Source organism: Mustelus asterias, chromosome 7 (genome assembly GCF_964213995.1).
Source record: "Mustelus asterias chromosome 7, sMusAst1.hap1.1, whole genome shotgun sequence".
Taxonomy (NCBI): domain Eukaryota; kingdom Metazoa; phylum Chordata; class Chondrichthyes; order Carcharhiniformes; family Triakidae; genus Mustelus; species Mustelus asterias.
In genome coordinates, this window is record NC_135807.1 from 8,113,140 (window position 1) to 8,128,764 (window position 15,625).

Sequence of the window (15,625 nt, forward strand, 5' to 3'; positions counted from 1 at the left end):
CCCGGCTTGGGTCACTGTCTGTGTGGAGTCTGCACATTCTCCCCGTGTCTGCGTGGGTTTCCTTCGGGTGCTCCGGTTTCCTCCCACAGTCTGAAAGACGTGCTGGTTAGGTGCATTGGCCGTGCTAAATTCTCCCTCAGTGTACCCGAACAGGCACCGGAGTGTGGCGACTAGGGGATTTTCACAATAACTTCATTGCAGTGTTAATGTAAGCCTACTTGACTAATAAATACACTTTAAACATATAAATTACTTGTGAGTAAAGTTTGAGCTGTTGGGTCTCACAGCGCCAGGGACTAGGGTTCAATACCGACCTCGGGTCACTGTCTGTGCGAAGTCTGCACATTCTCCCCATGTCTGTGTGGGTTTCCTCCGGGTGCACCGGTTTCCTCCCACAGTCCGAAAGACGTGCTGGCTAGGTGCATTGGCCATGCTAAATTGCCCCTTAGTGTCCCAAGATGTATAGGTTAGGGGGATTAGTGGGCTAAATGCAGGGATAGGGCCTGGGTGGAGTGCTCTGTTGAAGGGTTGGTGTAGACTCGATGGGCTGAATGGCCTCCTGTAGGGATTTTATGATACCCATTGAGGTTTAGGAGAATGAGAAGTGATCTCGCTGACACCTAGAAGATCCTGAGGGTGGACGTTGAGGGAATGTTTCTCCCTGAGTCTAGAACCAGGGGAGCCACAGTTTAGAAATGAGGAGGTCTCCCATTCAAGATGGCTGAGGAAAATATCTTTTCGGAGGGTGGTCAGTCCATGGGGTTCCCTCCCACAGAGAGCCCTGGGGAATGGCTCATTGAATATATTCAATACTGAGGTAGACAGATTTTTGATCGACAAGGGAATTGAGGGTTACCTGTTGTGTTCAATAATCACCAAGCTGGACCAGTGCTTGGACCTTTGCTGTTGTAATATATATAAATGATTTGGAGGAAAATGTAACTGGATTGATTAGTAAGTTTGCGGACGACACAAAGGTTGGTGGATTTGCAGATAGCGATGAGGACTATCAGAGGATACAGCAGGAAATAGATCAGTTGGAGACTTGGGCGGAGAGATGGCAGATAGAATTTAATCCGGACAAATGTGAGGTAATGCATTTTGGAAGGTCTAATCCAAATAGGAAATATACAGTAAATGGCAGAACCCTTAAGAGTATTGATAGGCAAAGGGATCTGGGTGTACAGATACACAGGTCACTGAAAGTGGCAATGCAGGTGGAGAAGGTAGTCAAGAAGGCATACGGCATGCTTGCCTTCATCGACCGGGGCATTGAGTTTTAAAATTGGCAAGTCATGTTGCAGCTCTATAGAAGCTTAGTTCGGCTGAACTTGGAATATAGTGTTCAATTCTGGTCGCCACACTACCAGAAGGATGTGGAGGCTTTGGAGAGGCTACAGGATGTTGCCTGGTATGGAGGGCATCAGCTGTGAGGAGAGGTTGGAGAAACTTGGCTTGTTCTCACTGGAACGACAGAGGTTGAGGGGTGACCTGATAGAAGTCTACAAGATTATGAGAGGCATGGACAGAGTGGATAGTCAGAAGCTTTTCCCCAGGGTGGAAGAGTCAATTACTCAGGGGCACAGGTTTAAGGTGCGAGGGGCAAAGTTTAAAGGAGATGTACGAGGCAGATTTTTTACACAGAGGGTGGTGGATGCCTGGAACCCGTTGCTGGGGGAGGTAGTGGAAGCGGATACGATAGTGACTTTTGAGGGGCGTCTTGACAAATACATGAATAGGATGGGAATAGAGGGATATGATCCCCGGAAGGGTAGGGGGTTTTAGTTAAGTCGGGCAGCACGGTCGGTGCAGGCTTGGAGGGCCGAAGGGCCTGTTCCTGTGCTGTAATTTTCTTTGTTCTTCGCTCTGTGATCGTCCGCAAGGCAAGCTACCACCTATTCCCACCCCTCCCCCTCAGCGCTCCCTTGATACTCTTAGCTGAGTGTCTGGATGTCCGAAGAAAAATATTATTGGTGTGTGTTTAAACGAAGTATTGACAGATTTCTGATCAACAATAACGTAATGGGCTATGGGAAAGTTTGTTTTTATTCATCCATGGGGCATGGGCGTCGCTGGCCGGCCAGCATTTATTGCCCATCCCTAGTTGCCCTTGAGAAGGTGGTGGTGAGCTGCCTTCTCGAACCGCTGTGGGTTGACCCACAATGCCATTAGGGAGGGAATTCCAGGATTTTGACCTAGCGACTGCGAAGGATCGGCGATATATTTCCAATGTAAGGAGTCTGACAACACCAGGTTAAAGTCCAACAGGTTTATTTGGTAGCCAACGCCACGTGGCGTTTGCTACCAAATAAACCTGTTGGACTTTAACCTGGTGTTGTTAGACTCCTTACTGTGTTCACCCAAGTCCAACGCCGGCATTTCCATATCATGATATATTTCCAAGTCAGGATGGTGAGTGGCTTGGAGGGGAACTTGCAGGTGGTGGTGTTCCCATGTATCTGCTGCCCTTGTCCTTCTAGATGGAAGTGGTCATGGGTTTGGAAGGTGCTGTCTCAGGATCTTTGGTGAATTGCTGCAATGCATTTTGTAGATAGTACACACTGCTGCTACTGAGCGTCGGTGGTGGAGGGACTGGATGTTTGTAGATGTGGTGCCAATCATAGAATCCTACAGTGCAGAAGGAGGCCATTCGGCCCATCGAGCCTACACTGAAAACAATCCCCACCCCCCCCCAGATCCTATCCACTTAACTGCCTGTATTTACCCTGTCAATTCTCCTGACACGAACTAAGAGGCAATTTAGCACGGCCAATCCATCTAACCCGCACATCTTTGGACTGTGGGAGGAAACCGGAGCACCCGGAGGAAACCCACGCAGACATGGGGAGAACGTGCAAACTCCACACAGACAGTGACCCAAGGCCGGAATTGAACCCGGGTCCCTGGCGCTGTGAGGCAGCAGTGCTCATCACCGCGCCACCGTGCTGGGGTAATTTGTCCTGGGTGGTGTCAAACTTCTTGAGAGTCGTTGGCGCCATCCAGTGGGTGTAAAAGGCATTGAAATGTCCGACTAGGTATTTCCATATTGAAAGGCGGAGCAGGCTTGATGGGCTGAATGGCCTACTCCTGTTCCTATCTTTCTATAAAAGGTAAGAAAAATGTCAATTAATACAAAATATGTTACTTTAAACAATCTCACCATCCTAAGGTTTGTCTGTTCTCATTCTTTGCTTTGATATAGCACCTACGAATAATGTGCTGTTCATAGTGTGTATACTTCCCATTTTTCTGTTCCAGATATATGTGTTGCTACTGCGATTTCCCTGCTTATGATAATGATCTGTGGAATGGCCACATATGGAGCATACAAGGTATTGTAACTTGATTACAGAAATAGTGATCTAATTCACAGCAGTTAAAATTTGCTGGGTTTTATTTTGATTACGCTATTGTAACTAATTTTCGCGATGCATTTAGAAGTTTACAGCATGGAAACCGGCCCTTCAGCACAACTTGTCCATGCCACCCAGTTTTTAACCACTAAGGTAGTCCCAATTGCCCGCGTTTGGCCCATATCCCTCTATACCCATCTTACCCATGTAACTGTCTAAATGCTTTTTAAAAGACAAAATTGTACCCGCCTCTACTACTACCTCTGGCAGCATGTTGCAGACACTCACCACCCTCTGTGTGAAAAAATTGCCCCTCTGGCCCCTTTTGTATCTCTCCCCTCTCACCTTAAACATACGCCCCTTTTTCGACTCCCCTGCCTTTGGGAAAAGATGTTGACTGCCTACCTTATCTAAGCCCCTCATTATTTCATAGACCTCTATAAGATCGCTCCTACGCCTCCTAGGGTCCAGACAAAAAAGTCCCAGTCTATCCAGCCTCTCCTTATAACTCAAACCATCAAGTCCTGATAGCATCCTAGTAAATCTTTACCCCAATTCAAGAAATCAATTAGGAAGGTATTGATCAGGGATGCAATATTGACAGTGCTTACAATCTGATGCCAGGTCTCCCGTTCTGCAGCGCGTATTTAAAAGTGTCATTGTTTCTGATTCCAGGTTCAATAAAAATGAGCGAGGTGGGATCTCGTCAAACTGTGTCGGAACTGAGATAAAGGCAAAATACTGCGGACGCTGGAATTTGAAATAAAAGAACAGAAAATGCTGGAAAATCTCAGCAGGTCTGACAGCATCTGTGGAGAGAGAATAGAGTCAACATTCCAAGTCTGGGTGACCCTTCATCAGAGCTCCCATGTTGACTCTGCCTAATTGTATTATGATTTTCTAGATATCCCGCTATTACCTCCTTGACATTGGATTCGAGCATTTTCCCAATGACAGACACTAGGCTAACTGGCCTGTGGTTTCCTCCTTTCTGCCACTTTCCTTCCTTGAACAGAAGTGTTACATTAGGGATTTTTCTGACCCCTGGAACTTTCCCAGACACCACCGGAGTGGGTCGGATCTCAAACAATGATGAGACAGAGTACAGGAATGAGATAGAGAATCTGGTGAACTGGTGCAGCAACAATAATCTTTCCCTCAATGTCAACAAAACGAAGGAAATAGTCATCAGGAAGCGTAAAGGAGAACATGCCCCTGTCTACATCAACAGGGATGAAGTAGAAAGGGTCGAGAGCTTCAAGTTTTTAGGTATCCAGATCACCAACAACCTGTCCTGGTCCCCCCATGCCGACACTATAGTTAAGAAAGTTCACCACCACCTCTACTTTCTCAGGAGACTAAGGAAATTTGGCATGTCAGCTACGACCCTCACCAACTTTTGTAGATGCACCATAGAAGGCATTCCTTCTGGTTGTATCACAGCTTGGTATGGCTCCTGCTCTGCCCAAGACCACAAGAAACTACAAAAGGTCGTGAATGTAGCCCAATCCATCACGCAAACCAGCCTCCCATCCATTGACTCTGTCTACACTTCCCGCTACCTCGGCAAGGCAGCCAGCATAATTAAGGACTCCACGCACCCTGGACATTCTCTCTTCCACCTTCTTCTGTCAGGAAAAAGATACAAAAGTCTGAGGTCACGTACCCAACCGACTCAAGAACAGCTTCTTCCCTGCTACCGTCAGACTTTTGAATGGACATACCTCGTTGATCTTTCTCTACACCCTAGCTATGACTGTAACACTACATTCTGCACTCTCTCCCTTCCTTCTCTATGAACGGTATGCTCTGTCCGTATAGCGCACAAGAAACAAAACTTTTCACTGTATACTAATACATGTGACAATAATTAAATCAAATCAAAAGAATACACAGGAATTTGGAAGCTCACAACCAATTCAACTTGTATTATATTCAGCTTCAGCCGAATCAAACATCCCCAAATCCCCACAGGAGCGATTTCCCAACAGAATTTCAAAGATAGACGACGGCACAAGGGTCATCCAGATCGAAATGTTGGCTCCACAGATGCTGTCAGACCTGCTGAGATTTTTCCAGCATTTTCTACTTTTGACCGTTGCAAAACTGACATCTCTCTGTTTCCTCTTTGTTTTCCAGCAACTCAGCGCTTGGATCATCCCATTTTTCTGTTATCAGATCTTCGATTTTGCCCTCAATGCTCTTGTAGTCATCAGCGTGGTCGTCTATCCAAACTACATCCAGGACTACTTGAGACAACTGGTACAAAATGTGCAATTTTATGTGAAATCATTGGGCATTTAAGCTTTGAAACATGGGAAAAAGAGGGGGGAAGGGGTGTCTGTTCAAATCTCACCGTGTCAGTTGGTGAAATTTAGATTCAATTAGCAAATAAGCTCTGGAATTGAAATGTTTCCACTTTTAATTTGAATATTATAACTGCCATTTACTCGGTGACCATGAGAATCAGAGAATCCCTATAGAGCAGAAGGAGGCCAATCGGCCCATCAACTCTGCACTGACTCTCCAACAGAGCATCCCACCCAGGCTTTATGCCCGTAACCCCAGTAATCCCCCTAACCTACACGTTTTTGGACACTAAGGGGCAATTTAACGTGACCAATCCAACATCTTTGGAGTGCGGGGGGAAGCCGGAGCACCCGGAAGAAACCCACATAGATAGAACAAAGAAAATTACTGCATAGGAACAGGCCCTTCGGCCCTCCAATCCTGCCCCGACCATGCTGCCCGTCTGAACTAAAACCCCCTACCCTTCCGGGGATCATATCCCTCCATTCCCATCCTATTCATGTCACTACCGTATCCGCTTCCACTACCTCCCCCGACAGCGAGTTCCAGGCACCCACCACCCTCTGTGTAAAAAAACCTGTGATGGAGGAGATCGTGCAAATTCCACACAGACAGTGACCCGAGGCCAGAATCGAATCCGGGAATCCCTGGTGCTCTGAGGCAGCAGTACTATCCACTGTGCCACCGTGCCGCCCACTTAAACTATGATCTACTGTGGTAAATACACTTCTGGTTCACTAATTACCTTTAGGGAAGAAAATCTGCCGTCCTTACCCAGTCTTGCCTACGTGCAACTCCAGACCCAGTGGTTAACTCTTGACTGCAGTCAAGGGGCTATTAGGAATGGGCAACAAATGCGGGCCTTTCCAGCGGTGCCCACATTCCATGAACAAATTAAGAAAGATAACCCTCTTTACCCAGAGAGTAGTGAGAAGGTGGAACTTGCTACCACAGGGAAATTGTTGAACTAAATACATTCACGGGGAAATTCGATACATCCGTGAGGGATAAAGGAAATCAAAGTTTATTAGAATAATGCAGAAGAGACCATTCAGCCCATCGAGCCTGCACTGACTCTCTGACAGAGTATTTTACCCAGGTCCTATCCTCATAACTCCACATTTATCATGGTCAATCCACCTAACCTACACATCTTGGGACACTAAGGGGCAATCTAGCACGGCCAATCCACCTAACCTGCACGTCTTTGGAGTGTGGGAGGAAACCGGAGCACCCGGAGGAAACCATGCAGACCCAGAGAGAATGTGCAGACTCCACCCAGACAGTCACCCAAGGTCAAAATTGAATCTGGGTCCCTGGCACTGCAAGTCGGCAGTTGCTAACTAGCTAACCATTGTGCCACCGTGCCATCCTTGTCAGGGCTGAATGAAGTTGGCGGGAGGGGGTTCATGTGGAGCATAAACATTGTCAGAGACCAGTTTGACCGAATGACCTGTTTCTGTATTATTATAACTCAATATCCATGCAGTTCTGAATTTCATTGTTTCTCTACATTCCATTTCCACAGCCGAGTAATTTGCCACACAAGGAGGACATAATGTCCATGAACCCAACATGCTTGGTGTTTATTGTTCTCACCTTTGTCGGTATCATCCTGGCCTTTAAGGTAAGTTTGAGCTCCCATTTTATCAGACCTCTGCATACTGAAATGACTCTGTTTAATGACTTTGTTTAATGAAATGATTACAGATAGCTCCAAGAAAAATAGGGTGGTAATAGTTGGAGATTTTAATTTTCCCAACATTGACTGGGACAGCCATAGTATTAGAGGGTTGGATGGAGAGAAATTTGTTGAGTGTATTCAGGAGGAATTTCTCATTCAGTATGTGGATGGCCTGACTAGAGAGGGGGCAAAACTTGACCTCCTCTTGGGAAATAAGGAAGGGCAGGTGACAGAAGTGTTAGTGAGGGATCACTTTGGGACCAGTGACCTTAATTCTATTTGTTTTAAGATATCGATGGAGAATGATAGGTCTGTCCCAAAAGTTAATATTCTAAATTGGGGCAAGGCCAATTTTGATGGTATCAGGCAGGAACTTTCAAAAGTTAATTGGGGGAGTCTGTGGGGAGGAAAAGGGATGTCTGGTAAGTGGGAGGCTTTCAAAAGTGTGTTAACCAGGGTTCAGGGTAAACACATTCCTCTTAGAGTGAAGGGCAAGGCTGGCAGAAGTTGGGAACCCTGGATGACTCGGGATATTGAGGCCCTGGTCAGGAAGAAGAAAGAGGCACATGACGTGCATAGGCTGGGATCAAGTGAATCCCTGGAAGAGTATAGGGGATGTAGGAGTAGAGTTAAGAGAGAAATCAGGAGGGCAAAAAGAGACACAAAATTGTTTTGGCAGATAAGGCAAAGGAGAATCCAAAGAGCTTCTACAAATACATGAAAGGCAAAAGAGTAACAGGAGAGAGAGTACGGCCTCTTAAGGATCAACAAGGTCATCTATGTGCGGATCCACAAGAGATGGGTGAGATCCTAAATGAATACTTCTCATCAGTAGTCACTGTTGAGAAAAGCATGGATATTAGAGAACTTGGGGAATTAAATACTGATGTCTTGAGGAGTGTACATATTACAGAGAAGGAGGTGCTGGAAGTCTTAAAGCACATCAAGGTAGATAAATCTGCGGGACCTGATGAGGTATATCCCAGGACGTTGTGGGAGGCGAGGGAGGAAATTGCAGGTCCCCTAGCCGAGATATTTGAATCATCGATAGTCACAGGTGAGGTGCCTGAAGATTGGAGAGTGGCAAATGTTGTGCCTTTGTTTAAAAAGGGCTGCAGGGAAAAGCCTGGGAACTACAGGCCAGTGAGCCTCACATCTGTGGTGGGTAAATTGTCGGAAGGTATTTTGAGAGACAGGATCTACAGGCATGTAGAGATGCAAGGACTGATTAGGGACAGTCAGCATGGTTTTGTGAGTGGAAAATCATGTCTCACAAATTTGATTGAGTTTTTTGAAGGGGTAACAAAGAAGGTAGATGAGGGCAGTGCAGTTGATGTTGTCTACATGGACTTTAGCAAGGCCTTTTACAAGGTACCGCATGGTAGGTTGTTGCATAAGGTTAAATCTCACGGGATCCAGGGTGAAGTATCTAAATAGATACAAAATTGGCTTCTTGACAGAAGCCAGAGAGTGGTTGTAGAGAGTTGTTTTTCAAACTGGAGGCCTGTGACCAGCGGTGTGCCTCAGGGATCAATGCTGGGCCCACTGTTATTTGTCATTTATATTAATGATTTGGATGAGAATATAGGGGGCATCGTTAGTAAGTTTGCAGATGACACCAAGATTGGTGGCATGGTGGACAGTGAGAAGGTTATCTCCAATTGCAGCGGGATCTTGATCAATTGGGCCAGTGGCTGACGAATAGCAGATGGAGTTTAATTTAGACAAATGCGAGGTAATGCATTTTGGTAGATTGAACCAGGGCAGGACTTACTCAGTTAATTGTAGGGCATTGGGGAGAGTTACAGAACAAAGAGATCTAGGGGTACATGTTCATAGCTCCTTGAAAGTGGAGTCACAGGTGGATAGAGTGGTGAAGAAGGCATTCGGCATGCTTGGTTTCATCGGTCAGAACATTGAATACAGGAGTTGGGACGTCTTGCTGAAGTTGTACAAGACATTGGTAAGGCCACACTTGGAATACTGTGTACAATTTTGGTCACCCTATTATAGAAAGGATATTATTAAACTAAAAGAGTGCAGAAAAGATTTACTAGGATGCTACCGGGACTTGATGGATTGAGTTGTAAGGAAAGGCTGAATAGACTGGGACTTTTTTCTCTGGAGTGTAGGAGGCTGAGGGGTGACCTTATAGAGGTCTATAAAATAATGAGGGGCATAGATCAGCTAGATAGTCAATATCTTTTCCGAAAGATAGGGGAGTCTAAAACTGAAGGGCATAGGTTTAAGGTGAGAGGGGAGAGATACAAAAGTGTCCAGAAGGGCAATTTTTTCACACAGAGGGTGGTGAGTGCCTGGAACGAGCTGCCAGAGGTAGTAGTAGAGGCGGGTACAATTATATCTTTTAAAAAGCATTTAGATAGTTACATGGGTACGGTGGGTATAGAGGGATATGAGCCAAATGCGGGCAATTGGGACTAGCTTAGGGGTTTAAAACAAAAAGGGCGGCATGGACAAGTTGAGACGAAGGGCCTGTTTTCATGCTGTAAACCTCTATGACTCCATGACCATTGAGCTGGGAGAGAGATGCCTGATTGATGCCACTCTTGTTGCTTGGCTTTGCACCAGGATTTAACTCGTGATTTCCACCTCTAGCTCCATAATCCATCATTTTTATTAATGACTCATATCATCATTTTCAAGAAAGTAATCCTTCAACGAAACACTCCAGCTAAGAACATTGTGGGAAACTAGAGTTGAAAATTGAATAGTTCTATTTTTGTAAATATACTTCTAAGAACATAAGAACTAGGAGCAGGAGTAGGCCATCTGGCCCCTCGATCCTGCTCCGCCATTCAATAAGATCATGGCTGATCTTTTCATGGACTCAGCTCCACTTACCCGTCCACTCACCATAATCCTTAATTCCTTTACTGTTCAAAAATCTCTCTTCAATGAGGTAGCCTCAACGGCTTCACTGGGCACAGAATTCCACAGATTCACAACCCTTTGGGTGAAGAAGTTCATAAAATCCCTACAGTGCAGAAGGAGGCCATTTGGCCCATCGCGTCTCCACCGACCACAATCCCAACCAGGGCCTCTTCCCATAACCCCTCATATTTACCCTGCTAATCCCTCTGGCACTAAGGGGCAATTTAGCATGGCCAATCAACCTAACTCGCACATCTTTGGACTGTGGGAGGAAACCGGAGCACCCGGAGGAAACCCACGCAGACTCGGGGAGAATGTGCAAACTCCACATGGAGAGCGATGCAAGCCGGGAATCGAACCCGGATCCCTAGCGCTATGAGGCAACAGTGCTAACCCACTGTTCCTCCTCAACTCAGTCCTAAATCTGTTCCCCCTTATTTTGAGGCTAAGCCCCCTAGTTTCACTTACCAGTGGGAAAAACCTCCATGCTTCTATCTTATCTATTCCCTTCATAATCTTCTATGTTTCTGTAAGATCTCCCCTCATTCTTCTGAATTCCAATGAGTATAGTCCCAGTCTACTCAGTCTCTCCTCATAAGCCAACCCTCTCAACTCTGGAATCAACCTAGTGAATCTCCTCTGCACCCCCTCCAGTGCCAGTATATCCTTTCTCAAGTAAGGAGACCAAAACTGTACACAGTAACTCCAGGTGTGGCCTCACCAGCACCTTATACAGCTGCAACATAACCTCGCTGTTTTTAAACTCTGTCCCTCTCGCAATGAAGGACAAAATTCCATCTGCCTTCTTAATTACCTGCTGCACCGGCAAACCAACTTTTTGCAATTCGTGCACAATGACACCCAGGTCCCTCTGCACAGCAGCATGCTGCAATTTTTTACCATTTAAATAATAGTCCATTTTGCTGTTATTCAAAATGGATGACCTCACATTTACCAACATTGTACTCCATCTGCCAGACCCTCGCCCACTCACTTAGACTATCTATATCCCTTGGCAGACTTTCAGTGTCCTCTGCATACTTTACCACTCATCTTAGTGTCATCTGCGAATTTTGACACACTACACTTAGTTCCCAACTCCAAATCATCTATGTAAATTGTAAACAATTGCGGTCCTAACACTGATCTCGAGGCACACCACTAGTCACTGATCACCAACCAGAAAAATACCCATTTACCCCCACTCTTTGCTTTCTGTTAGTTAACCAATCCTCTATCCATGCTAATACATTACCCATAACACTGTGCACCTTTATCTTATGCAGCAGTCTTTGGTGCAGCACCTTGTCAAATGTCTACTGGAAATCCAAATACACCACACCCACTGGTTCCCCGTTGTCCACTGCACTCATAATGTCCTCAAATAATTCTGGTAAATTGGTTAAACATGACCTGCCCTTCATGAACCCATGCTGCATCTGCCCAATGGGACAATCTCTATCCAGATGTCTCACTATTTCTTCCTTGCTGATAGGTTCATGCATTTTCCTCACTACAGAAGTTAAGCTAACCGGCCTATCGTTGCCCACCTTTTGTCTACCTCCTTTTTTAAACAGTGGCGTCACATTTGCTGTTTTCCAATCTGCGGGAACCACCCCAGAGTCCAGCAAATTTTGGTAAATTACCACGAGCGCATTTGCTACTTCCCCCGCCATCTCTTTTAGTACCCTGGGATGCATTCCATCAGGACCAGGAGACTTGTCTACCTTTAGCCCCATTAACTTGCCCAACACTACCTCTTTCGTGATAATGATAGTTTCTAGGTCCCCACCTGCCATAGCCTTCCTGTCATCAATTTCTGGCATGTTATTTGTGTCTTCCACTGTGAAGACCGACACAAAATACCTGTTCAATGCCTCAGCCATTTTCTGATTTCCAGTTATTACATCCCCCTTCTCATCCTCTAAAGGACTAATGTTTACTTTAGCCACTCTTTTTCACTTCATATATTTGTAGAAACTTTTGCTATCTGTTTTTATATTCTGAGCTAGTTTGCTCTCATAATCCATCTTACTTTTCCTTATAGCTTTTTTCGTGGCTTTCTGTTGACCTTTAAAGATTTTCCAATCCTCTAGTTTCCCACTAATCTTTGCCACTTTGTATGCATTTGCTTTCAATTTGATACCCTCCTTTATTTCCTTAGATATCCATGGTGGATTATCTCTTTTTCCACAGTCCTTCCTTATCACTGGTATATACTTTTGCTGAGCACTGTGAAAGATCGCTTTGAAAGTCCTCCACTGTCCCTCAATTGTCCCACCATAAAGTTTTTGCTCCCAGTCTACCTTAGCCAACTCCTCCCTCATCCCTTTATAGTCTCCTTTGTTTAAGCACAAGACACTGGTATTGGATTTTACCTTCTCACGCTCCATCTGTATTTTAAATTCAACCATACTGTGATCGCTTTTGCTGAGAGGATCCCTAACTGTGAGATCGTTAATTATTCCCGTCTCATTACACAGGACCAGATCTAGGATAGCTTGCTCCCTTGTCGGTTCCATTACATATTGTTCAAGGAAGCTATCGTGGATACATTCTATGAACTCCTCCTCAAGGCTGCCTTGACCGACCTGGTTTGACCAACTGACATGTAGATTAAAATCCCCCATGATAATTGCTGTACCAGTTTTCCATGCACCAGTTATTTCTTTATTTCTCGCCCCACCGTGATGTTATTATTTGGTGGCCTATAGACTATGCCTATCAGTGACTTTTTCTCCTTACTATTTCTAATTTCCACCCAAATGGATTCAACCTTTTTCTCCACAGAACCTATATCATCTCTCACTACTGCCCTGATGTCATCCTTAAATATCAGAGCTACACCACCTCCCTTACCTTCCTGTCGGTCCCTCCGAACAGTCTGATACCCCTGAATTTTTAACTCCCAGTCATGGCCATCCTGTAACCATGGGCAGAATTTTACTGGCACACCCACCCAAGGTGCGTATGATCTCGCCCAAGGCCAGCAGAGAATGCCTTTCTCCGAGCCTCACCCGCCCCCGGAATCAGGGTGGGCGTGTTGTAAAATTCCGGCCTATCTCGCTGTAATGGCCACTAAATCATACTCATTCACGATGATTTGTGCCATCAACTCATTGACCTTGTTTCGAATGCTACGAGCAATCAGATGAAGTGCCCTTACGCTAGTTTTTATACCTTTTTGAATCCTAACACCTCCATTAATAACATCTCCTGAGATCTCTTTCCTTTTAACTTTTCTCATAATTTTCTATGTAGTTGAACCCTCCTCCCCACATGCTAACCCGCTGATTTGCTCCCCATTGACCGTTACACTTCCTGTAGTTTTGCCCTTCCCTTTCCCCCCCACTTGCTGGTTTAAAGTCCTTGTGACCACCCTATTTATCCTTTCCGCTGGAACACTGGTCCCAGACTGGTTCAGCTGAAGACCCTCCCAATAGTACAGATCCCTCCTGTTCCAATGCTGATGCCAATGCCCCATGAAATGGAACCCCTGTTAAGGGGTATTTTTCTGCCTTCAGACTTAACATTGGCTGTCAGAAGCACGCATTTGAAACTCTGGGCCCACTAGCTCTGATCGACTGGTATGATGGCAAGGAGGGAACAAAGGACTGGGCAAGGCAGGGGGTGAGGGGCGGGTGTGTTGCTGGGGATGTATTAGCCAGACAATGAAACTCCTACGGTGTCGGTGGAACAATGTGTGCCGCACCGGTCGCTGTACCCATTCCGAACCTCCCAGCCCTCACCGCCGGCCCCGATCGAGTTCCTGGCCAGAGTGGGCGGGAAGCCTTTAAATATTCAAATGACCTCATTAGCATCTCATTAGTGGATTTGGAGGCTGATTTGACGGCTGCTCGAGATGTTCCCACCCCCTCCAGCTGGAAGTCATGTGGCTGGGAATTGGGCCAGGTGCTGAATAGCGGGGGCCTGGCGGAGTGAGCACCGAGGGGGAGGAGGGAGGTGAGGCACCACTTGGAGGTTACACCGGGGTGGACAGGGGTAGGGGTGTCCGTGCTGGTGGCTCGCCCCTGCCACCCCCCGATCCCCACCCCTCCGGGACACAGGAGTGACCTGGCTGGATGTCCTCGCGCTGGGGGGAAGAATTTGGAGTTGGCACTGAGATGCCATTCTCGGGCAACTGACTTGTCATTGTGTAACTTACCATCTCATCTGTGATGTCTCCTTTCCCAATGATAACGCGATGCACTCTGTCCATCTGCGAGTCTGCATTACTCTCAAAGGAATCCCCTGGTAAACGAGGCTTGCCCATGTTCCAGCCAGTGACCCTGACCTGTTGGCACATCCCCATGAACTGCTCCCACTCACAGGGGTCATCACGCCCAGTTGGCATTTTGCCCTTTCAAGACTGATTGTGGCCCATGCACAAACCCTCTCTTTCTTTTTATTTAAATAATTCATCCAAATCCATTATAGATTACAATCCAAATCCATTATAGATTACAATCCAAATCCATTATAATTTCACAATGATCAATGATTAAAACAGTAAATATACCTTCCTTAATAGAGCAGCCAACAACCTCCCTTCCAATGACAATGGAGTACGAGGGAAGCTGAGTATCCGCCGACTAGGGTCCGACACAGATATCGGACCAGGGAGGGGCCCACTGCCTCCAGATTCGATGTGTAGGAGTTTCATTGTCTGGCTAATACATCCCCAGCAACACACCCGTCCCTCACCCCCTGCCTTGCCCAGTCCTTTGTTCCCTCCTTGCCATCATACCAGTCTCCTTCCCACTCCCCGTCCCCCCACAATCCTTCCGTTCCATCTCCCCCTCCCCTGCACCTACAACATTTCTCCCACTCCACCCCTCCAGGGGTCGGTGTGGCATTGCGCCCGGCCTCTCCTGAAGCAGATCCTGCAACATGAAGGTCATGGGGTCAGCTGGTGGAGATGGCAAGTGTGTGGGGGATGATGGACTCATTTCAGAAAGGTCATTTGGATTATGGTTCTCGCTTGTTCGGGGTCTGCCGGCCTCGCACTCAGTGACAGTTCACTCTTGGGTTTCAACCGCTCTTTCCAGGCTTCTCTCCTCAGAGGGGGCAAGGGCTTGTATCTCAGAGATGCCCCTGCCCATCTTTGCCCGCTCCCTCTTGTTACTTTTTTATCAATTTGTTAGAATAGGCAAGTAATTAAAGTAGCTATTGATGTCATAGAGTCATAGAGGTTTACAGCATGGAAACAGGCCCTTCGGCCCAACTTGTCCATGCCGCCTTTTTTTTAAAACCCCGAAGCTAATCCCAATTGCCCGCGTTTGGCCCATATCCCCCGATGCCCATCATACCCATGTAACTGTCTAAATGCTTTTTAAAAGACAAAATTGGACCCGCCTCTACTACTACCTCTGGCAGCTTGTTCCAG

The 15,625-nt window shown here is 46.4% G+C and overlaps 1 protein-coding gene across 2 annotated transcripts in view; it reads left to right on the top strand.

Annotated features, from left to right (window-relative positions):
- The window catches only part of laptm4b (lysosomal protein transmembrane 4 beta), a 66,721-nt gene that overhangs the window by 19,421 nt on the left and 31,675 nt on the right, over positions 1-15,625 (top strand). For both annotated transcript variants that reach the window (XR_013498370.1, XM_078217007.1), the window contains exons 3-5: positions 3,259-3,332; positions 5,493-5,615; positions 7,192-7,290. Coding sequence is in view for 1 of the 2 variants with exons in the window: in XM_078217007.1 (XP_078073133.1) it covers positions 3,259-3,332; positions 5,493-5,615; positions 7,192-7,290 (296 nt within the window). In the remaining variant the exon portion in view is untranslated. The remainder of the gene's footprint in view (positions 1-3,258; positions 3,333-5,492; positions 5,616-7,191; positions 7,291-15,625) is intronic.